The sequence below is a fragment of the Macaca nemestrina genome, chromosome 3 (assembly GCF_043159975.1).
Source record: "Macaca nemestrina isolate mMacNem1 chromosome 3, mMacNem.hap1, whole genome shotgun sequence".
Lineage (NCBI taxonomy): Eukaryota > Metazoa > Chordata > Mammalia > Primates > Cercopithecidae > Macaca > Macaca nemestrina.
The window spans coordinates 143,550,061-143,573,417 of NC_092127.1; the positions used below are offsets into that span (position 1 = coordinate 143,550,061).

At 36.2% G+C, this 23,357-nt stretch overlaps 1 protein-coding gene and 1 long non-coding RNA gene across 9 annotated transcripts in view; one reads left to right on the plus strand and one right to left on the minus strand.

Annotated features, from left to right (window-relative positions):
- LOC105463310 (uncharacterized) overlaps positions 1-19,562 on the minus strand; it is a 54,519-nt gene extending 34,957 nt beyond the window's left edge. For both annotated transcript variants that reach the window (XR_976248.2, XR_011621274.1), the window contains exons 1-2: positions 19,500-19,562; positions 18,747-18,866 (exon numbers count right to left, since the gene is read on the minus strand). This is a non-coding gene — a long non-coding RNA (uncharacterized lncRNA). The remainder of the gene's footprint in view (positions 1-18,746; positions 18,867-19,499) is intronic.
- Positions 1-23,357, plus strand: part of CFAP299 (cilia and flagella associated protein 299) — a 667,873-nt gene that overhangs the window by 476,436 nt on the left and 168,080 nt on the right. For 6 of the 7 annotated variants that reach the window (XM_071093560.1, XM_071093559.1, XM_071093558.1 and 3 more), the window contains one exon: positions 1,126-1,191. The exons of the other annotated variant lie outside the window; for it this stretch is intronic. In XM_071093560.1, the coding sequence (XP_070949661.1) occupies positions 1,126-1,191 (66 nt within the window). The remainder of the gene's footprint in view (positions 1-1,125; positions 1,192-23,357) is intronic. 7 annotated transcript variants of the gene reach the window in all.

A 23,357-nucleotide genomic window follows, 5' to 3' on the forward strand; every position in this document is an offset into this window, starting at 1 on the left:
TACAGTCCAAGAGGGTTTGACATTCAGATTAATGAAGCTGTAAAGATAAATTGCTACCTACGTGCTTCTCCACTTTTCAAATATGAAATACTTTAAAAACTGAAGTCTAATTGTGGACTATAGTCTTTCTGTGAACATTAATAAAAGTTTGGCCAAACCTAAATTATGCTTTCCACAACCTTTTTAAAGTCAAATGAAAACAAAACAAACCTCAACCAATTATAGTAACTGTGTGTGTAGCAGGTTTGCAAATATATGATACATTTTGACAGCTGTTTTTTACTGGAATCCTATCAAGACAATCACTAAATATTTTGGAATGCTTAACATGAGAGAATGCTAAATTTGCTAACTGCTTCAGCCACTGGAGGCCCCAGAGTTGGAAAGTGTCTCTTGGCTGTTACAGTGCTACCTACCAATGCTTGAAGTGTTGCTATATTGCTACCAATGCTTAAATCTGGGTGACACTTTCTGTAACTTGGATTCTCCAGTAATTAATGCAAAATAATTACTTTAAATGTAATCACTCCCTGTTCAAAATACTTAAACCATTTGTGCAAACAAATGTATCCTTCTGATACACTTGATCAATAAGATGGAGAAAGATGATATTCAGAGATTTGTCCCAATAAAATGGGTTGAATGATTAGAAAATCATACTCCCAAACTTATTAATAACAGAATGTTCTCAAGATACAGGAGGGAATAAATGAAAGTGTGCAGTGCTGATCCTTGACCTTGGTACTCCCAAAAGTAGCTTAGATAATGCAATAACGTCTTATCTCCTGGGCTGTGCATGGAATATGTGTGTGTGTGTATATATATATAATATTATAATATATGTATAATATAATATATAGAGTAAATATGCAATATCCACATATATCCATGTGGTTAATCTCAATTTCCCTTTTATTTTTGTTGTTGTTGTTAATGTTGTGTGTTTTACTTAGAATTAAGTTAATCTGAATCTTAGTAAAAATCACCTTTTCCTATCCTTCTACCCCTTTTCTTCCCCCTTTTTGCTCTTATTCAGTCACCATTCTTTAAGTGTGTCACAGCCCAGAGAGCTTCAGAGTTTCTAAGAAGCAACTGAGTCAATTCCTTCTTCTCATTTCCTTGTAGTACTTCCTTCTTGGACAGCAAAGTATCTTCCTCACACTACCTAAGAGTGTCCTGAGGAAGCTCAAGGTAACCACGTAAGTTAGTAACAGTTATGTGACCAACAGGAAACACAAGTTTTGCAGAAACATCAATTCCAAGCCCTTTTTATAGTAGGTTCTTTCAGTTACTAGAGCCCCTATGCCAGCACTACATGAAATAAGGCCTAAAATATTTAAGGCATATTGGTAGACTGCAGCCCACCTAATTCTAGTTCATCTATTGCCACGCCTTACCTCTGACTTTCACTTTCTAGGAATATCAAACATATGGAGTTTTTCCCTATCTGTTTTTGGTCATGCTATCCGTTCTGCCTGAAAAAAAAAATTTATAAATCCTCCCTGACACAGCTGAAGTGTCAGTTTCTCCAGAAATCCTTCTTTCATATCTGTGAGAGAAGTTGCGCATTCCCCTCAAATCCATGTCTCTCTAAGCTACCGGTTCTCAAACTTCAGTGTGCACCAGAACAACCTGGAGGGCTTACTGAAATACAGATTCCTGGAACTCACTCCCTGAGTTTCTGATTCAGTAGGTCTGCAATGGGGCTTGAGATTTCGCATTTCTAGCAAGTCCCTAGGGGATATCGATGCTGCTAATCTGGGAATTACACTTTGAGAATCATTTTTATTACATTTTTACTAAATGCAGAAAATAAGACTATGTAGACTTTCCCCAACTCCAATGTGAACTCATTGAAGGCAAAGAACCTGGTCTTACCTGTCTTTATTTGTACTTTTAGTCCCTGAGCACAGTGCCTGACTCTGAGTAAGCCATCAATGCTGAAAACTAAAAGTTCATAGGCTTGGGAGTCAGGCAGAAGTAGACCTGTAGCCTTATTTTACCGATATCTAACTGAACTGTTGGATAACTTGGGTAACTAATTTTACCTGTCATGCTTTCAGTTTTGTCACGTCCATTTGAGGATTAAAATGTAGTTTACCCATCGTATCTTGTTATTTTGAGATTAAATTAAATATATTGACATATATATGTATATATGTGTATATATGTGTGTGTGTGTATATATATAGTGTGTGTGTGTGTGTGATAAATCCTCTCTATGGGGTGTGTGTGCAGACTGATAAGCTCATTAGCTAGAACATCCTAAGTATTTTGTAAATGGTACCTTACTAGAGCTATGAATAAATTTGTTTGAAAAGTTCTTTTCTTCTGTTTGCTAACCATTCTAAGTGCACAGTTTATACTGGCCAGCTTCTCTTGGGGTGAGGGGAAGGGAAGTGAGAGGAAGAGAAAAGCCATTATCCATAAAGGGCAAGAGGACACATAATCGGCCTCCGAAACATAATTTTCTGTGGTAACTGGAAAGTCCTTGTTTATTAAAAGTGGTTTAGGGTTAGACAATATGTTCTTGGGTTTTCAAAGCTTTGGTTGTCATTGGAATGAGTAAGCCTTTAAATTAAGTGTGGTTGACTTAACATAAACATCTGATACTTTCCTCATCTCCTGTATCTGCTCTCTTTGGCACATTGCCAAGTCACTTGAGGGTTGCTGAAATACAGTTCTTGAATAATGTTAACATAAAAGGACAAAGTTATTTTTCCATACATAGGTTATACGTATGTGCAAACTAAAATACTAAGGGATTGTGGTTATGAAAAGTCTTCAGTTCTAGGAAATAGAGGTGAATAGCTGTTATCTCTATAAAAATATCTAAGTAGCTCTGTTCTGACCAGTGTTGCTTCAGTCTGCCAGATGTGTAAGATGTTATTGAAGCTATCCTGACCATTGCAGTCCTGAAAACTGGGCGTGCCTTTGTAAACATCTTACTCTTACGTTGCAGTGACTGAAGCACCAAGAAGAAACTGACTTATTAGTATATTTGGGTCAAGGTTTAGGAGGAGAGCAGTATGAAATTGAGAAAGGACTGTTAATTTCAATTAGAACCTATTCTACCTACATTAGATAGCCTCATGAATTTGGGCAAAAGTTAATACTGATACAAAGTTACCTGTTATCAAATTACTAAATGATTTTGTTAATATGTTAATAAATTATTCTGTTCTAAAGATTTATATAGATAAGTGTTCAATTACCTTTCACATCTATGAGTGAATAAGCAAATTTTATTAGCATGGACTATGTTTAAGTATTTTGACACATATTTATTCTTCACATGGCTTATTTTTATTACTACTTTAGAGATGAGCAAACAGAAGTATAAAATAACAGATTTGCCCAGAAAATAAGTCTTAGGAAGCTGTTTTGAAGACCAACTCTTGACCTCAATTCCAATATTGACAACATTTTAATACTTTCTCATCAAGCATAAAACTTTATTAATCTGCTCAGATATTTTAAAGCTGTGCTCTTTCCTTAGGTTAGCAATCTAATTTGCTGTCATAGGCCACTCACCTTACATAAATGAAAGATGTCTTCATATTCAACCACTAGTAGGCAGACAAATGTAAGTGTTAATATATCTACTAGTATTTTCTTACCTTAGTAGGAATCAGTAGGAGACTTGCTCAAGAATATCTAACAAATAAGTCAGAGTTTATTTCACCATATTTTCACCCCCAAAATCAAAACAATTCTTGCCTTTCCATGATAATTTCTATTACGGTTCTTTTGTGTGTAAACTGAGATTTAGCACTACTATCATTATTGAAGCATCCCCAAAATTTGCTATTTAAGGGTTTGAAAACCACCCAGTCTACTTTAAATGCATAATTTATTGAAATATGAATTGACCTGTGGCAAAATTATGTGCAGTTTCTCCATGTATCCTAGCTCACAGTACCACTTGGAAGTTTTATAGTCAAAAGATAACACATACAAATTTCACAAACCCTCAAAGGTCTGAAAGTCCCTGTCTTAGTAGTCAGAGCAATTTTCTTTTTTGCAGATACTGGAACCCATCTTGAATCATGCTATGGGCTGAAAGTCTGTGACCTTCCCACCTAAATTCATACGTTGAAATCTTCACTCCCTAAGTGATAGTATTAGGAGGTGAGGGCCTTTGAAAGACAATTACATCATGACAGTGGAACTGCCATGAATGAGATTAGTGCCTTTATAAGGAGAGTGCAGAGAGCTAGCTAGCTCTCTCTCTTTTCGTCAGGTAAGGATACAGTAAGTCTGCTGTTTGTAACCCAGAAAAGGGCCACCACCAGGTCCCTACTATGCTGGCATCCTGATCTTGGAATTCCAGCCCCTAGAACGTGAAAAATAAATGTGTTGTTTATAAGCCATCCAATCTATGGTGCTCTGTTACAGCAGCCCAAACTAATGCAAACCACAATCAGCAGGATATTCAGAATGTACTGGGAAAAATTATTTGCTGAAGTTACCATGACTGTTACATGTGAACAAAGAACATTCATTTAATAATTAGAATATAGTATTTTACCCCAAATCCTAAATAACAAAAATGATTACCATATTAGAATTCTAATGGGGATATTTATCAATTTATTTTTGAATATATGTTAAACTCTAGACTATATAACTGAGGCTTTGAAAATTTCCAACTATATAATGCCAATCATACATTTTCTTCCCCTAACATCCCCACCAGAAACAAAACAAAGCAAAATAACCTTGTAAGTTTTCAATGACTAGATCTTAACTATCTTCAAAGAAACATGAACACAGTATTAGGGTGAATGCTCTGATTGCAGATTTTATTATTATTCTAGAGAAATAAAATGTTACTTAACAAGTCTCCTTTTGTTCCATGAAAAAAAAAATTCCCTATTAAAGATGGGAAGTTCAGGAAAAATATATAAATCTGTGGTCTTTAAAGTCATGTAGAGTGGATATGAATCTAGCTCTTTTATTTCTTAGCTGGGTAAACTTGGGCAAATATTTAACCTCCTTGACTCTCAGTCAAGAGGTATCATTGGAGATAATGGTGCCTATTCCTATGAGTAGTAGTGAAGATTAAATGAGATAATATGTATAACATATTTAGTACCATTCTTATACATAGGAGGCCCTTAAGAAGATATATTAGCAATTATAGCAATTGTTAAGATACAGCACATTTCAAGAAATTAATGATTTCGATAAGATAGAAGTAAACTTTCCATGCGTATTGAAGACTTAACACTGAAATCTGAGAATGAGCATCTCATTGATGCAGAGGGAGTAAAATTCATACCGCTTTAACATGCCTTTGCCAACTCCTAAATGTGTGCAAGCTGAGTTAGAAAAGAATACAGATCTAGGAATAAAGGTCAATGAGTGAAGATTTCAGAGAGTTAACCTGTATTTTCACTTGCAGAAATGATCAATATAAAATGTAGAATCTCATTGAAAAGGGAAGTTGAGATCATATTCCCTCACAGAATGACATATTGACAGATACACTGAGGAGCAGGAATCAGGGTTATCAAAAATACAAACAACTTCAGCAAATGGCTACTAAATAAAATACACACAAAACCAATTGAAGTGAATAATTCAATGTTATAATAAAATTTATCTGAAAATTTATATAATGTTATTACACCCTATATATGATTTTGTGTACATAGCTTGAAATTACCAGATAAATTTCTATATGTAATAGCCACTGTGTGTAAATATTGAAATAAAAATTTAACTAAAATAAAATGTAATTAAAAATTTAGCTCCTTGGTAGCACTGAGGTGTGCCTTTAATAATATTTAACAGAGACAATAATCTCTACTTCACATTATTGGTTAGTGAAGTATTTGTAGGGGTCAGGCAGACTTTTGAAGTAAATTATGTCTGGGTTGATTTGGTCTCGTATTTTGAACTTTCTGAGTTGCAGTAGGATTTATTATACTTTTGGATTAAACTCCTAAACTGTAAGTGATAGACTACATAAATGAGTACAAAAACATCCCCCTTAGAGATAGTGAAAAACATTAAATTAAACAACCTTTGGAAAAGGAAGAAATACATTAGAACTCAAAATACTGAATGAAATCATAGTGTTGATCTTTGAAGCTGTCATTACAGTAATTGTATATTTTAAGCTTGCTTCATTTAAATGTTATTTTTTAAAGTGGTTATGGGTTTGAGATAGTATTAATAAGGCAAATAGTCAAAGTTGTTAAGTAAATCATACCTGGAATTTATTTTCTTTATATTCTTACATCAACAAAGTCTGTGCTGAGAAATATTTGTTGAGATAGGTTTTCTGCATTTATCCCTTTCACAGCCCGGTTTGTGTAGGCAAATTTAAATTTTGCAGAATCAACACATATTCACATACAGCTCTTAAATCTAAATAAAAACTTGGTTATCTAAAGTTTTGTGTATATTTTTAGCTATAGGACAAAGGACGATTTTTAGCTTGGTCTTTCCATAATGTTTATATAAATGTAGAAATCTAATAATATCCAATTTGTTTATGTTCTGACTATGTAATTGAGGGACATCTATTTCTTGTGCAACAATGGAAACAATGAATTTTGAGCTTCAAAAACTCATTTTCATATGCTAAATAAATGACTTTTTAAACTATGTGTATTAGGGTTCTCTAGTAGACAGAATAGGGTATTTATATATTTATAAATAGGATATTTATATCCTATTAGTTCTGTGTGTGTGTGTGTGTGTGTGTGTGTGTGTGTGTGTGTGTGTGTGGTAGTTTATTAAGTATTAACTCATGTGATCACAGGGTCCCAAAATAGGCTGTCTGCAAGCTGAGGAGCAAGGAGAGCCAGTCTGAGTTCCAAAACTGAAGAACTTGTTTCAAGGGTGGGAAGCATCCAGGATGAGAGAAAGATGTAGGCTGGGAGGCTAGGCCAGTCTAGCCTTTTCACGTTTGTCTGCCTGCTTTATATCCTGGCTATGCTGGCAGCTGATTAGATGGTGCCCACCCAGATTAAGGGTGGATCTGCCTTTCCCAATCCACTGACTAAAATGTTAATCTCCTTTGGCAGCATCCTCACAGACACACCCAGGATCAATAATTTGCATCCTTCAATCCAATCAAGTTGACACTCAGTATTAACCATCACAAGTCCACCCCTTGTCAATTTACCCCATACACATCACCTGAGATCATACATAATCTTCAAATAAAGACAATAATAAGGTCACAATTACACCTAACATAGTACAACTATCCTTCATACAACCAGAAACACACCAATCCCCAACACAAATGCTATTACATAAAGTTAACAACACTTAAATGCTGATATGAAGTCAATAAATCTTATATAACGGGATAAGGGAAAAAGGAAATAAAATGAATATATTTTCTTGGTACAAGTGTATACATGTACAAACATGTTTTTAACAAAAGATGGAGGAAATACTCATGACTTGTTTCTGCAACTGGTCATGTGGTAGTAGCTGGTATTAATGACTACCTCTTATAGTACCCATTTTGTATTTCCTTTGCCCTCAGCAAGTACCTCAGAAGGTTGTGTTATTTTTTCCTGGTGGAATGACCCAAACCTTCATTCCTGAAGGGTCTGGGCCATTTGTAGTCCTGCCTGGATTGGGCTGTTGTAGTTTCCCATTGACATTAACCACAGGGCATAGTAATACTAAGAGACTTCCTAATGGATCCATGAATACTCTCCCTTACTTCCATTGTGGAATAGTAAACTGGTTTCATCTTGATAGTCTGGGTCAATCACCCCAGCCAACACTGTAACTTGCTTCTTACCTGTTGACTTCAAGATAGGAGGAGCCCAAAATGTCCAGGTGGCAATCTTAAGTTCCAGTTTACTGGAATCATTGTTGTGTCTTCTGATGGCAGCATTCCTCCTTCTGAAACTAAGACCTCTAGGCCAGCTGAATGTAATGTTGTGGGAAAATAAAGCAAAATTTTTGCTAGTGGATCATTGGGGGTGATGGCAAGTGTTGCCACTTCCACTTCCACCCCTTGATTCCTGGACCTGTGAATCCTGACTATGGGAGGAACAGTATCATATATTGGACTCTAATTCAACTTTACCCTAGCCCTGCAAAGCACTGTCACCTAGTTGGCATTGTAATTGTTACTTCAAAAGACCATTCCACTGTTCTCTCAATCTAGCTGCTTCAGAATGATGGGGAACATAGTAAGACCAGTGAATTCTATGATCATGAGCCCACTGCCACACTTCTTTAGCTGTAAAGTGAGTGCGTTGGTTAGAGGCAATGCTGTATGGAATACCATGATGGTGGATAAGGCATTTCTTAAGTCCACATATGGAAGTCTTGGCAGAAGCATTGTGTGCAAGATAGGCAAACCTATATCCAAAGTAAATGTATAGTACAGTGAGGACAATACTCTACCTTTTCCATAATGGAAGAGGTTCATAATAATCAACCTGCCACCAGGTAGTTGGCTGATCATCCCAAGGAATGGTGCCATATTGAGGGCTCAGTGTTGGTATCTGCTGCTGGCAAATTGGACACTCAACAGTGGCCGTAGCCAGGTCAGCCTTGGTGAGTGGAAGCCCATGTTCCTAAGTCCATGCATAATATCCATCCCTGCCACCATGGCCACTTTGTTCATGGGCCCATTGGGAGATAACAGGGATGGCTGGAGAAAGAAGCTGAGTGGTATCCACAGAATGGTGCATGCTATTCACTTGATTATTAAAATCCTCCTCTGCTGAGGTCACCCGTTGGTGAGCACTCACATGGGATACAAATATCTTCACAGTTTTTGACCACTCAGAGAGCCCCATCCACATACCAGTTTCCCACATTTCTTTGTCATCAATTTTCCAGACATGCTTTTTCCAAGTCCCTGACCATCCAGCCAAACCATTGGCCAGAGCCCATGAATCAATATACAATTGCACAACTGGCCATTTCTCCCTTTCATGCCAAGTGCACAACCGGTGCACTGCTTGAAGTTCTGCCCACTGGGAATATTTCCTTTCACTGCTGTCCTTCGGGATGTCTTAGAAAGGGGCTGTAGTGCTGCAGCTGTCCACTTTCAGGTGGTGCCTGCATACCATGCAGAACCATCTGTGAACCAGGCCCTAGTCTTCTCTTCCTCTGTCAACTGATTATAGAGAACTCCCCATGAGGCCACTGGTGTAGGCTGGGGGAGAGAAGGCAGGGTGGCAGGAGTGGAGACCATGGGCATTTGAGCTACTTACTCATGTAACATACTTGTGCCTTTAGGACCTGCTCGAGCCCAATCACATATATACCACTTCTATTTGATGATGGAATGCTGCTGTGCATGACCCACTTTATGGCTAGTTGAGTCAGAAAGCACCTAGTTCATAATAGACAGTTCAGGTCACATGGTGACTTGATGACCCATAGTCATCATTTCGTTTCCACCAAAGCCCAGTAACAGACCAAGATCTGTCTCTCAAAAGATGAGTAGTTATCTGCAGAAAATGGCAGGGCCTTGCTCCAAAATTCTAGAGGCTTCTACTGTGATTCATGTATAGGGACCTGCCAATGGCTCCAAATAGCATTCCTATCTGCCACTGACACCTCAAGCACCACTGGATTTGCTGGGTCATATAGACCAAGTCGCAGAGCAGCTTGCACAGTAGCCTGGACCTATTGCAGAGCCTTCTCCTGTTCTGGACTCAAAACTGGTAGCCATTCTGGTCACTTGATAAATGGGCCAGAGTAACACACCCAAATGAGGAATGTGTTGCCTCCAAAATCCAAATAGGCCCACTAGACATTGTGCTTCTTTCTTGCTTGTAGGAGGGGCCAAATGCAGCAATTTATTCTTCACCTTAGAAGGGATATCTCAACAGGGCCCACACCACTGGACCCCCTAGAAATTTTACTGAGGTAGAAGATCTCTGAATTTTAGTTGAATTTATTTCCCATCCTGTGGCATGCAAACGTCTCACCAATAAGTCAAATGTGTTTGCTGCTTCTTGCTCGCTGGATCCAGTCAGCATAATTTCATCAATGTAATGGACCAGTGTGATATCTTGCGGAAGTGAAAAGTGATCAAGCTCTCTCTGAATAAGATTATGACAGGAAGCTGGAACATTGATATACCACTGAGGTAGGACAGTAAATGTATATTGCTGGCCTTGTCAACTGAAGGTAAATTGCTTCTGGTGGGCCTTATGGATAGGAATCAAGAAAAAGGCAATGAAATCATAACTGGTCCAGCAGCTCCAATTGGAGTCACCACTTGGTTAAGCTTACAATAATCTACTGTCATTCGCCAAGATCCAACTGTCTTCTATACAGGCCAAATGGGAGAGTGAATGGGGATGTGGTCAGAATCAACACCCCTACATCTTTCAAGTCCTTGATGGTGGCACTAATCTCTGCAATCCTTCCGGATGTGATACTGTTTTAGATTTACTATTTTTCTGGGTAGAGTTAACTCTAATCACTTCCATTTGCCCTTTCCCACCACAATAGTCCTCACCCTACCAGTTAGGGAAACAATGTGAGCATTCTGTCATCAGATAATTATGTCTATGCCAATTATGCATTCTGGCACGGGGGAAATTACCACAGGATGAGTCCAGGGTCCCACTGGACCCACTGTAAGTTGGACCTGAACTAAAACTCCATTACTTACCTGACTTCCATAAGCCCCTATTTTAACTAGAGAACCACAATGACATTTTGGGTCCCCTGGGATCAATGTCAGCTCAGAGTCAATGTCCAGTAGTCCTCAAAATATCTGATCATTTCCCTTTCACCAATGCACTTACCCTACCAAAAGGCTGGAGGTCTCCTTGGGGAAAGATGGAAGAAAGATTAACAGCATAATTTGTTGCTAGCATAGTTTGGTCCTTCCTCAAGGGGACCTGGCTTCCACCTCATTCAAGGATTTCTGGGTCTGTAAACTGACTTAAGTCTGGAAATTGACTGAGGGGCCATGATTGTTTTTATAATTCAAATTAGTCTTTTGTCCATTTGACCTAGAAGTCTTCTGCCTATACAAATTAAATAGGAATTCAATAGGCTTCCTATCAATTTCACTTGTAGGAATACCATGATCGATTAGCCAATGCCAGAGTTCTACACAAGTCAGACTATTCTGACTGCTGCTTTACCTCTGCTGTCCATTATGGTAACTATGCTCACCTTGCCTTTGATGGTTAAGTGCCACTACTTGGCCCCTGCCACCTCGAGATCCAATTATTACCATTGTATTTAAATTTTGTAGTTGAGTGACTGTGGTTCCCACTGTTAGGTCTGACACACAGAGAAGAGCAATTACAGGGCTCTTCAAAGATGCAGGTTCTGCCCTCACAATCTGTTTCAGAAGGTATTGGTCAAGGGTGTATCTTCTGGACCCTCCCAGCTGGGATGAGTAGGTCTAAAGTGACTAATCCACTCCACCATCTTAATCTCCCCAAGCCTCTGGATCCCTTCCTCTAAATTAAACTAAGGGAGATCAGGCATTTCTAGCTCACTCACAGTGGGGGCAATCTTTTAGTCCATATTTGAACTAACCAAGCAAGTAAACTATTAAAACCTTTTTTAACTGCTTGAGCTGCAACATTAAATGCAGGGTACCTAGTTAGTGGGCCCAAATCAATAAATTCAGCCTGATCCAACTCTACATTCCTTCCACCATTATCCCACACCGTTAATATCCACTCCCATGCCTGTTCTCCAGCTTTCTGCTTATATAAATTAGAAAACTCAAGCAGTTCATATCAAATGCAGCACACCTCCTCATGGGGCCTCTGGGGCCCACCAGGACTTTAGTCTAGTTATAGGTCTAGAAGCAAACAGGGGTGTTGGGGGTGGCTCCTGATAAGAATCAACATTATCTTGCCTGGCAGCTGCCTCAGGGGAGGCCATCACTGTTTTGGCCTCAGGCAACACAGGGTTTATCTCCTCAGACAAAAGTGGAAAGACTGATGGCAGCAGGAGTCAGGAAGGGGATGTTGCCACTACTAGGGATAGCGAAGCTGTTTCTTCTGGCAAAAATGTTCACCAACTTTACAAACTCAGTACCCCCAGATTCATCAGTGTCCTCCCACACATTCCCCATTCCAAGTTGCAGGATCATTCTTTTTCAATCAATGCCCTCACTTTAACAGTAGACACCTGGTGAAGATGTGCATGCACCTTTCATTGCAGGTCAGCCACTTGCATGATTAGACCTTGTGTCTGTTTGTCCACAATTTCAGCTCTTTCTCTACAGGAGATAAGATTGTCATTCAGGACAGTCTTCACAGATTTGAGGCTCAGTGTCTGCCTCTGAAGCCAGAAGTTAGAATCCCTGAGTTCATCATTTTCTTTCATCACTTTGTCCACTGAACTTAGGAGCAACCAACCAGCTTCATTATGTTGCTTGATTCTTCACATATAATCAAAGGTTTTATGTATAGAGTCACTAAACTCCTTGCCTCTCACGAGTAGTGAATCAGAAATGTCAAATGCATTTATTTTGCATAACTCTCTAAACAGTTAACAGCAAGGATTATCAATGTTCTCCATACTATTGGAAATAGAGTTCTAAGCATTTTTGGGTCTAATCATATTAAGCAGCCAACTCCAGAAACCCCCAAACCAATAAAAGAATTCATCCGTAATATTCTGTTTCTCTAGAACCACTCCTGGTACCAAAATCTGTATTAGTCAGGGTTCTGTAGAGGGACAGAACTAATAGTATATATATATATACGAGTTTAGTAAGTAGTTGCTCACATGATCACAAGGTCCCACAATAGACCATCTGCAAGCTGAGAGCTGAGGAGCAAGGAGAACCAGTCTGAGTCCCAAAACTGAAGAACTTGGAGTCTGATGTTCGAGGGCAGGAAGCATCCAGCATGGGAGAAAGATGTAGGTCAGTCTAGCCTTTTCATGTTTTTCTGCATGCTTTATATACTGGCTGCTCTGACAGCTGATTAGATTGTGCCCACCCAGATTAAGGGTGGGTCTGCCTTTCCCAGCCCACTGACTCAAATGTTAGTCTCCTTTGGCAGTTCCCTCACAGACACACCCAGAATCAATACTTTGCATCCTTCAATCAAATCAAGTTGACACTCAGTACTAACCATCACTCTATGATTTTGATAACTTTCTACCTGCGAGGGGTTATCCACATCCCAAAGAAAGCATTATGGAATGGAATCTATGAGTGACACAAATATAATAATGTATTAATTTTTATCAATAAAACGGGTATCTTTTGCTATCATCTTACTCTGAAAATTTTAGTGAAATACCCTAGGAAGAGCAACTTCAAAAAAGGGAAAAATGCATTGCCAATCATTACTAGGAAAATTGTTGATAAGGTTGTTGATAAGCTATTTCTTAAATTCACATATATAAGAGAAAATAAAGGCTGTATCTTAAAGTATTTGATCAAATACGTTTTATGAATTATTAAATCAGAATATTCTGTTTTTTCTGACTGTTGGTTAGTAGAGGAAATCATGACAGGTGAGTCAATCATGTTCCACTTATTATCTATGGTGTTTGCAGATTCTCCTCAAATTCTGTACAGTTAAGGGCATTAATTGTAAAGAAAGATAAAGAAAAGCAAAATAAGCTGTTGATCACTTTGAAATAGGCAAATCTCCATGCAAAAAGAGGCACCTCTAGCTTTCACAAGGAAGGATTAAGTAAAATTTAAAACCTATTTTCCCCAATGCAGTCTGCTTTCTCACATTCAAGCTCCTGTAAAGTTCAGTAGAAATGCAATTCTTATGTTTTTTATTTATTTTCAGCTAATTCAGCACAACTGCGTTTTGCAAGCACTTTTTGATGTCAGAGAAACATGTTGTTTTGTCTCTATAAAGCCATTCTCTGTTGAAGCAGGAAGTCACCAATTAGCATAAGAAACAAAACACTCTACTTTTCAAAACATGATTTAAACTTTCAAAATGAATTAGTTTAAAATTGTCTAAATATAATTGTTTTGCCTATCATTTTAATTAAAATATTTGAAAAGTTCTTAAACACTTGATTTATTTTACAAAAGAAAGACTATTTGCAAGGATTGCAAGGATGGATAGAGAGAGTAAACAACTAGTTTTAAATATATTTTGAATGCAATAGGACAGAGGTTTTAGAATACTTAGTCTTATCCATTTTGAGGCCTGGCTTTACTCAAAACACATTGTTTTAGAAGTGGGTGGGTGCTTTGAGTTGTGGTATTTATCTTACTGCTTTTCACTTCATATTCTCATTCTATCATATTTCTTGTTAAAAGAATCATAGAATTATGGGTTCTTTAGTACAGGCCTTTAACATGCTTTCATTATTAGCTACTATGATGTCAGTTCATAAGTTGTCATCTATGAGCACTTCAGATATTACCTCCACTAACTTAGAAGTTCCCAAATACACTCCATTCTTTTTGCCATCAAAAAGTCTTTGATATTTGAAACCTATAGTATATAGAAGAAATTCTGGGAAAATTATCAATATTTGAAATAGGTCTCACCGTGCCTCTTTTTCATTGCATTCTATCTTCTTCACTAAGTATAATTTGAAAAACAGTATTTGTGTTTCTCTTTGATTTTTCTGAATTATAAACAAGTAGTGCCCATTTAATTTTGGTACATTTCATACATTTTAAAAATTGCACCATCAATAATACAACATGTAAGAAATTGCATTCCATATTGTGACACTTGCATTATTAACTTGTATAAATTTTAGTAACTCCTTTATAGTGAAATCTCTCATTAACATTAAGTTAGAACCTGGAAACAGCTGTACTTTACTGACAAAAAGTTAAAAGTCAAGGAAGCTGATATAAAGGACGTACTTTCAAAAGTAGGGTTAAACAGCATGCAATAGAATAAATAAGGATTTGGCTCAACATTCTTCATCAATTGTATATTAGAGTTTAAATAAATTTTTCAAATTCACATATCTCATCAGTGATGGGAAGATAATTCAAATTGGTTTGACTCCAAATTCCATTTATGTTTTTTTTTTATTCTACAAACATTTAAGTGGATCTAGGCTTGTGAGAGAATTCAAAGCCTCTTATAAGAATTAGATGTGTACCAATAATTGCAATACAGTACAATAAGGGAAATTATTAACATACATACAGGTATGGAAACATCATCAACAAAGTGGCCGATGCTGCCTGGATAAATCAGAGAAGATCTCACAAAGAAAACTATTGAAATGTATTTTGAAACATTATTAGGATTTTGTTGAGGAAATTAATAATTGAAAGAATTATTATCAAAGAGATTAAAGTATTTCAAAATCTGTGTACAAAAGCTTCACAGCCTGGATCATAGGGTGTATACCAAACTGGATAATAAGCTAGATCAGAGGCATATCTAAAGCTCAGCTAAGAGGTTGAAGAGGAAAGTGAAAGTTAGAGAAAGGGGAATTTACATTTATCTTATAGACCAGCTTCCTCCAATAGAAACATGACAACAGTTACATATGCAATGTTAAACTTTCTAGTAGCCATATTCAAAGAGAAGAATAAAAGCTAGTAAAATTAATTTTTATATTTAATATACAGAATATACTACATTATATTTTAATATAATATATTTTCTGCAATTTTTTATTGTGGTAAGGCACACATAACATACAATTTGCCATCTTAATTATTTTTCAGAGTGTAGTTCAGTGGTGTCTTAGTTTGTGCTGTTATAACAAAATACCAAGACTGGTAATTTATGAAGAACAGAAATGTATACCTTAAGGTTCTGGGGGACGTCCAAGATCATTCAGTATCTGGTGAGGACCTTCTTGTGTCCTCACATGATGGAAAAAAGAAGATCAGAAGGACTGACTTTGTGTAAAGCCTCTTTTATAAAAGTTGTAATCCCATTCAAGAAGGAGGTGGAGTCGCTCTCATGACCTAAGCACCTCCTAAAGGCTCCATCTCTTAATACTATTGCATTAGAGATTGTTTCAAGGTGAATTTTGGGGAACACATTCAGAACATAGCAAGTGCTATTAAATATAGTCATAATGTTGTACAACCGTCACCATCCATCTTCATAACTCATTTAATTTTGTAAAATTGAAATATTGTACCCATTAAACAACATTTCCCTGTTCCCCTTATCCCCTGAAAACCACCATTCTACTTTCTCTCTATTATTTCACTATTCTAAATACCTTATATAAGTGGAATCATCTGGTATATTTGTCATTTTGTGACTGGCTTGTTTCAGGTAGTGTGATGTCCTCAAGGTGCATTAATGTTGTAACATATGTCAGAATTTCCTTTCTTTTTAAGGTTGAATAATATTCTACTGCATGTTTATACTACATTTTGCTTATCCATCTATCCTTCAATGGACACTTGAGTTTCTTCTACATTGTATCTATTGTGAATAATGCTGCTATAAAGAGGGGTATACAAATATTTCTTTGAGATCCTGTTTTCAATATATAATAACTTTATCTCTTATAAACTTTTTAATTTAAAATCTGTTTTATGTGATATTTGTATAGCTACCCTCCTTTCTTTTGGTTATAATTTGAATTAAATGTCTCTTTCCATCTTATTACTTTTAATCTATTTGTGTCTTTGGATCTAAAATGAGTTTTACAGATAGGATTAATTACATCATGGATTTTTATCTGTTCAGCTAATTTCTGTCTTTTTGACTGGAAAGTTTAATCAATTTACATTTAAAGTAATTACTGATGAGGAAAGACTGGTGTCATTTTGTTATGTGTTTTGTATGCCTTATAGTTTTTATGTTCCTCATTTTTTGCATTACTGTCTTTTATGTGTAGTTGATTTCTTGGAGTGAATCATTTAATTTCCTTTGGGATTTCCTTTTGTGTATATTCTATAGCTATTTTCTTTGTGGTTATCATGGGCATTAAATGCATATTATCTTTCCATTTTATAAATATAAAATTGATGCAAAATAAACTAAACTGTCCATTATCTTTACTGAAATTTTTATTTTGAGAACACAAGCATAAATCAGGAAGTAATATTTAGGTTTTATATTTAAAAGAAAATTTGAGAATGAAATCTATTATAATATTGAGAGAGATAAAAATCACTTCTACAAATTTTTACTGTATTCTTTGTAACTCTCTTATCAGAGTAAGCTTTTTGTCATCACACATATTTTAAAAGAAAGGAACCACAAAACTTCAGAGGAAAGTGAAATAAATAGGTATTTTTTTTCCACTGAATTAAATGCTTTTTCAAAGCAGGAACTGTATCGCTTTCATTCATAAAATAAATAATTTTAAATTGAAGCAAATATATTTAACAAATGAAGTAGCAATTAATTTGAACACCTACTCAGAACATAGTAGTACACTAAAACTCTTGGAGTACAAATAAATATAACAATCTTGGGCTGGGTGCAGTGGCTCATGCTTGTAATCCCAGCACTTTGGGAGGCCAAGACAGGAGGATCGCTTGAGCCCAGGAGTTCAAGACTAGCATGGGCAACATAGGGAGACCCTCGTCTCTACAAAAAGTAAAAAATAAAAATAAAAATAAATAACTGAGCTTGGTGGTACATACCTGTAGCCCCAGCAGCTCAGGAGGTTGAGGCAGGAGGCTCATTTGAGCCTGGGAGGTTGAGGCTGCAGTGAACCAACATCGTGCCACTGCACTCCAGCCTGGCTGAGAGAGCTAGAGGCCTTGTCTCAAAAAAAATTTAAAATATTAAAATAAAAAAGTCACTGTCTTAAAACTATGAAGAAATAATATCACTGCACTCAGGGATTTCATACTATACTATGTCAGGATTATAGTAATTAATAACGTGTAAAATAATAATGACTTAGCTATAAGAAAGATATCTTAAATGACAGAACAATAATGTACTCAATAGCAACTAAGAGAGATTGTGAACTCACTTCTTTCTATGTATTCTTAAAAATAAGGTAAATAAATATTCATGCTGATTAATCTCATGACTAAAAATGGAGAATTATGTGCTACTTATGGATAAGCAGAATATATATGTTATCATTTGACATGGAGTCCTATTAAAGGGATTAATCCATAATTCTCCATATTCTACCTCTGTTTACAATTTCAGACAAAGATGCTTTGCTTGCTTTTTAAATTCATGTTACCAAACATCGAGCCATTAGATAATTAATGAAAACCTGCTGTGTGGCGGGGTCTGAGCTAGGAACTGGAGTTGTGAAGATGTACTTGGAGAGCTTGACAGTCGAATACAGAACTGAAATATAATGTGAAATACTCTATAATTAAGAAATCTGCAATGAGAGATTCATTCAGCAAATATTTATTGACCTTCTACCATGAGCCAGTTATTGTTCTAGAGGGAGATAAATCACTAGAAGTACATTACAAACAAACCAGCAAACATCCCTGCTTTATGGAATTCAATTTACAGTGTCGTTGCAATTTCAATGAAAAGACAATTCATTCCTTATTGCAAAATGTCAACACAAACAACAGAAAGTGGAATAATTAGGGTGGGACTTAAAAAATTAATTGGAATTTGCTGGGTCAGCAAGGAGGTGCTAGACATTGCTGGTGAAAGTGGCAGCCTTCTCAAAGGCGTTGAAGTAGACAGAGGTGCCGCAGTATCTATTTACTCACAATACCCCTTTTTACTTAGATGGTAAGAAATTAAGAAAATCTAAATCCTGTTAGATAGTAGAAAATCCCAGGACATCTCTAGTATGCATCTTGTAAATTTTTAACCATTTAAAGATGTTAGTTTTTCTGTTAATAATTGAAAAAGTATAGACCTGATTATATTAAGAATGCTTTGAAAATGAGAATGAATTACCTTTGGACTTATTCATGAAGTGTCAAGAATGTCAGTTGAAGCATGGTGGTTTACAGATATAAAGTTGCACCAAGCACTGCTTCTCTTGAAATCAAATTATGTACCGGAATCAACAGAAATCTGCATGTTAAAGAAATGATTTTTTTCTTTGAATATAGAAACTTATTAAGGAAAAAATTCAAATGTAAAAACTTATTCAGGAAATGTATAATAAGGGTGACAAATACAGTACACTTTGGCACATCATTTTGCCTACAGATAAAGTCAAATATTTTAAATAAAAATATTTTTTAAATGAAACATATATGTTGTAAATGTACAGCCATTTCATGAATCACAATGTCGGAATGCATTGTGATAAAAATTAATCTACTCATCTGCCAGCAGTGAAGGAATTAACAGATATTTCACTATGCCATACCAAACATGTTTTAGATTATATTCCTTTATCACAAAAAGGTAGCAGAGAAAGGTCAGAAACTATTCAGAGACATTTATTTAATGCTTTAGAAAACTCAAGGACTCGAATGCAAATATGTAAAATGTATCAACTTTTAATAAATATACTATGGTAGAAAAATATATTCTTAAAAGCTGATCTTTAATAAAGGTTTCTGGTACCTTTCAACCCTAGGTCATGGCCCACTATCCTGAAAAGATGCTGTCGTTTTACTCTAACTGGTTTAAAAAGTGCTTTCACATTGAATAAATATAATAAAATGCATTTATACAAAAAATCGGATAGTGGCTTACTATATTCCTCCAACTGATGACATTTTTCAGACATTTCCAAATTTACATGCTAAAGTATTTCTGTTAATAATGTGTGATGTAAAGTAAAATCATCATAACCCATTTCAAGCTATGTCATAATTGAAGGGCAGGGAGGAGGTAAGGGGACATCATTGGTTGCACTGTTTTATTTCTAAAATTCTTAAAGTAACTCTACATGCAGTTGCTACAAACAGAGAAAACCAAGAAAAGAAACTGTCCATATCATGTGAGCAATTTAAACACTATTAGTGAAGAGTTTTTTTATTTTTTTTTAAAGGGGGAAATTAAGCATTTTATTTTATGGTACAGAAGCTTAAAAAGTTAAACATAGTTAAAAATTGTATTTGTAAATATTCAAAAGTTCATATAGTTACATTTCAATTTTTCATTCTGATACTGAAATAGTGAACTATCAAGTTAAACCAATTAATTTGACTGCTAATTTCTAAAATGAATATGTTGACCACTTTGACAAAACCATATTTATTCAGTTATTTCGGTTACTAATCAGAATTCCATTTGAAGAAAGAATCTGCCCTCATAACATGCTGCTACCCTAGACAAACTTTTTGAGAAGATTTACATGCAAAATGGTAGAAATATTAGCTTAGCCTGAAATACTAAACATAGTGCTGTGATGTTGATTTGTATATTATTTCTCTACCAATTAGCACCCTAATTTCACAAAGAAATGTTGAACTTAATTTGAATTCAAATATAGGTTCCAAAATGCCCCCAAATACATTCTTAATTCTGACCTAAGGGGAATGTATTGAATTTTGTGAAGTGGAGGTCTTTGATTTCAGTTACATGGTGAGTCATAGTGCCTTTGTATTGAGTATATAGTGATCTTTTCTATCTTTTCATAAAATAAGCATTTTGAAAACTACTAACCTGTTATTCCATGTGCTGCACATGTTACGCATTAACTAGTGTGATTTTTCAAGCATCTCTTATATGTGACACATTCAGGACTACATTCTTTTGAGGGTCTTGATTCTGAGAGCCACAATTATAGGTTAGAACCCATTCTCCCTTTTTATTTGTGGTTCAGTTTTAATGTGGTCATGGTACACAGTCCCATGATTTACGATCAGATGGATTAACCACTGACTTATGCCTCACATAAGCATTATAAATTTATATGCATATCTTCCAGATGCAGAGAAAATGCAGAGAGATTTTTGTAATGGATTATTCAGACCATCTTAAGTAGGGAGAAGCCAATCCAAAGCAAAAACAGCTTTTGCATATGGCATTCATAGCTGCAAGGTTATTTTGCAGAAAGTGCTCAGATGAAGCAAAGATGTCCTTGATAAAGGCAAAAAATAAAAAAGCCAACAAACTATTTATAGCTGGGGCTGTCAAATTTAGAGTAAACCTTTTGCCTCTAACCACATTTGCTGCAGAATTCTTCTGGCTAATTGCAGGCTACTCCTACTTTACATGGAGACATCTGCACTATGGCACACCCTATAATTATATGGGAAGGGATCACTCATGATTTTGTTGATAGTGTATTATAGCTAAATCCTTTGGGTGGGAACAGGAGAATTGCATTGTTTCAACCTAGAGGACAAAAGGTGAAACTTTTAAGGAAGTAAAATTTTCTACAGAATAAACCATGCAAGTGTTTGGTGATGATGTTTTAAACTTTTTCTTAATTGCTTAGGGAGACCCTTTGCATTCTATGAAAGGCAGAAAGAGGGAGAGAAAGGTGTCTACACAGCCAAGATTAATCCCTCTAGCACATGTTGAAAATGCGTCATAATTGCCACCACCCAGTGCAGGCCCTTATCACCCCTTGACTATTTGTTGCAAAGGCTTTTTACCAAAGAAGCGTCAAATCCACATTCTTCAATATTTTCTGAACACTAGCCAATGGCGCAATTTTACAAACTCTGTGTTTTCACGATGTTATACATCTCAAAAACTTCAGTGACTCCCATCCCTTACAGGACAGAGACCAGGTTTCCTTACCTGGCTGTCCTCAACTTCCAAAGGTTTCCCCACTTTTTCTTCCAGCTGTATCCCTTCCTAAAAGTGTGGTATCAATATAGTTTGAAATTGCCCGTGACCTCCTCAAAACAATTTTTTGGGGTTTGAAGTCCAGCCACATCACTTACCAGATACATCAGTGGGAATAAGTGGTTTCACAACTCTGAGGCTCAGTATCTTTACCCATAAACTGAATGTGATAATATCCTCATTTTGGGGTTTTGGTGAAATTTTAACATATAATATATGTAAAACACTTAAAACAGTGCCTGGAACATGAGTAAACACTAAAAATTTAATAGCTGTTTTTAGTGTTCTTGTTGTTTATTGGAAGATATACACTGGGAATCTTCTGGATGAGTTTTTCTTACAAAGATGTATTGTCTGGCAAGCTATGGTTTAATTATTTTTTGAATTTCTATATTTTTTAGGATGATCTTGCTAACAACATACTATTCATATTAACGTTCCCTACCCAGCCCTTGAAGGAATTTAATCAGAGTCCTCTGCTTAGATGTGCATTAACAGACCCATTTGCAATGGGTTGAATAATGTACCCCCCAACCCCTGGACACACACACACACACACACACCCCTCATGTCTATGCTGAACTTCAGAATGTGACCTTATTTGAAAATATGGTCTTTGCATATATAATTAGTTAAGAATCTTGAGATGAAATTGTCCTGGATTTACAGTAGCCCTACATCAATTCACTTCTAAGAAGAGGAGAAGATGCAGAGAGACACAGAGAAGAAGGCAACATGAAGATGGAGGCAGAGACTGGAGGGATGCATCTATAAACCAAGGAACACCAAGGATGGCCAGCAACCAAGCTAGGATAAAAGCATGGAACAGTTTTTCACTTAGATCCTCCAGAAGGGACCAATCATGCCCACATATTTTTTTTTCAGACTACTGGCCTCAGAAACTGTGAGATGATAAATTTTCGTTGTTCTAAACTACACAGTTTGTGGTAATTTGTTATAGCAGCCTCAGGAAGCAAATATGTGAGTATCATCGTATGCATCTTATAAAACTCAGTTCAGTTCCCACATACATGGTGAAAACCTCACTGATGAAATCACTCCAGCCTGATACAACATCCCCTGTTCTGAACCTTCACTGAAACATGCCAGCTGCCCCGCTCACGTGGTTCTTACCTTCCTGACTTGTCTCTGTACCTGCATATGTCAGTCTCCACAGCAAAAATATAAACTTTGTGAGAATGAAGACTTGACCCTACACAGTTTATACCCTTTACAATAACTTCAGTAGTGTAAGTTATTATAAATGCGAATTGATTTATCCAAACCACCCTTGAACATTATGAGTAATTCATTTAAATTGCAATAACCTTTTACCAAGATATGTCTAATATTCAATTTCTATATTTGAAATAATAACAACTTTTCAGTGATATGTAACATTGATACCAAGAAGCATATGTACCCAATAGTCATTGCAAAAATATACTATACTTCTAAAAGAAATACACCTAATCTATTTACTTTGTGGTCATCACAGTGTAGGTATTCTTTTAAACATGGTTTAGTTCTATAAATTGTGATTAGCTATGGTAATAATTTGCCTCTCACATTAATTCATTAGATGAAAGTGTTTATATAACTAAAAAATGTATCCTGAATTTGTCATCTAGTTAATATGATGGGCGTATTGGTGACTGTCTCACTGAGTTGTTAATAATTAGTGCTTTAACAACCATGGCCAAGGCCATGGGTTTGATCTCCTTTTATGGCTGGTTCGTTTCACTCTGTTTTGCAGCTACAGACTGTCCCTTTTACCACAGCTGACTGACTCGCAAATTTGCGGCCACT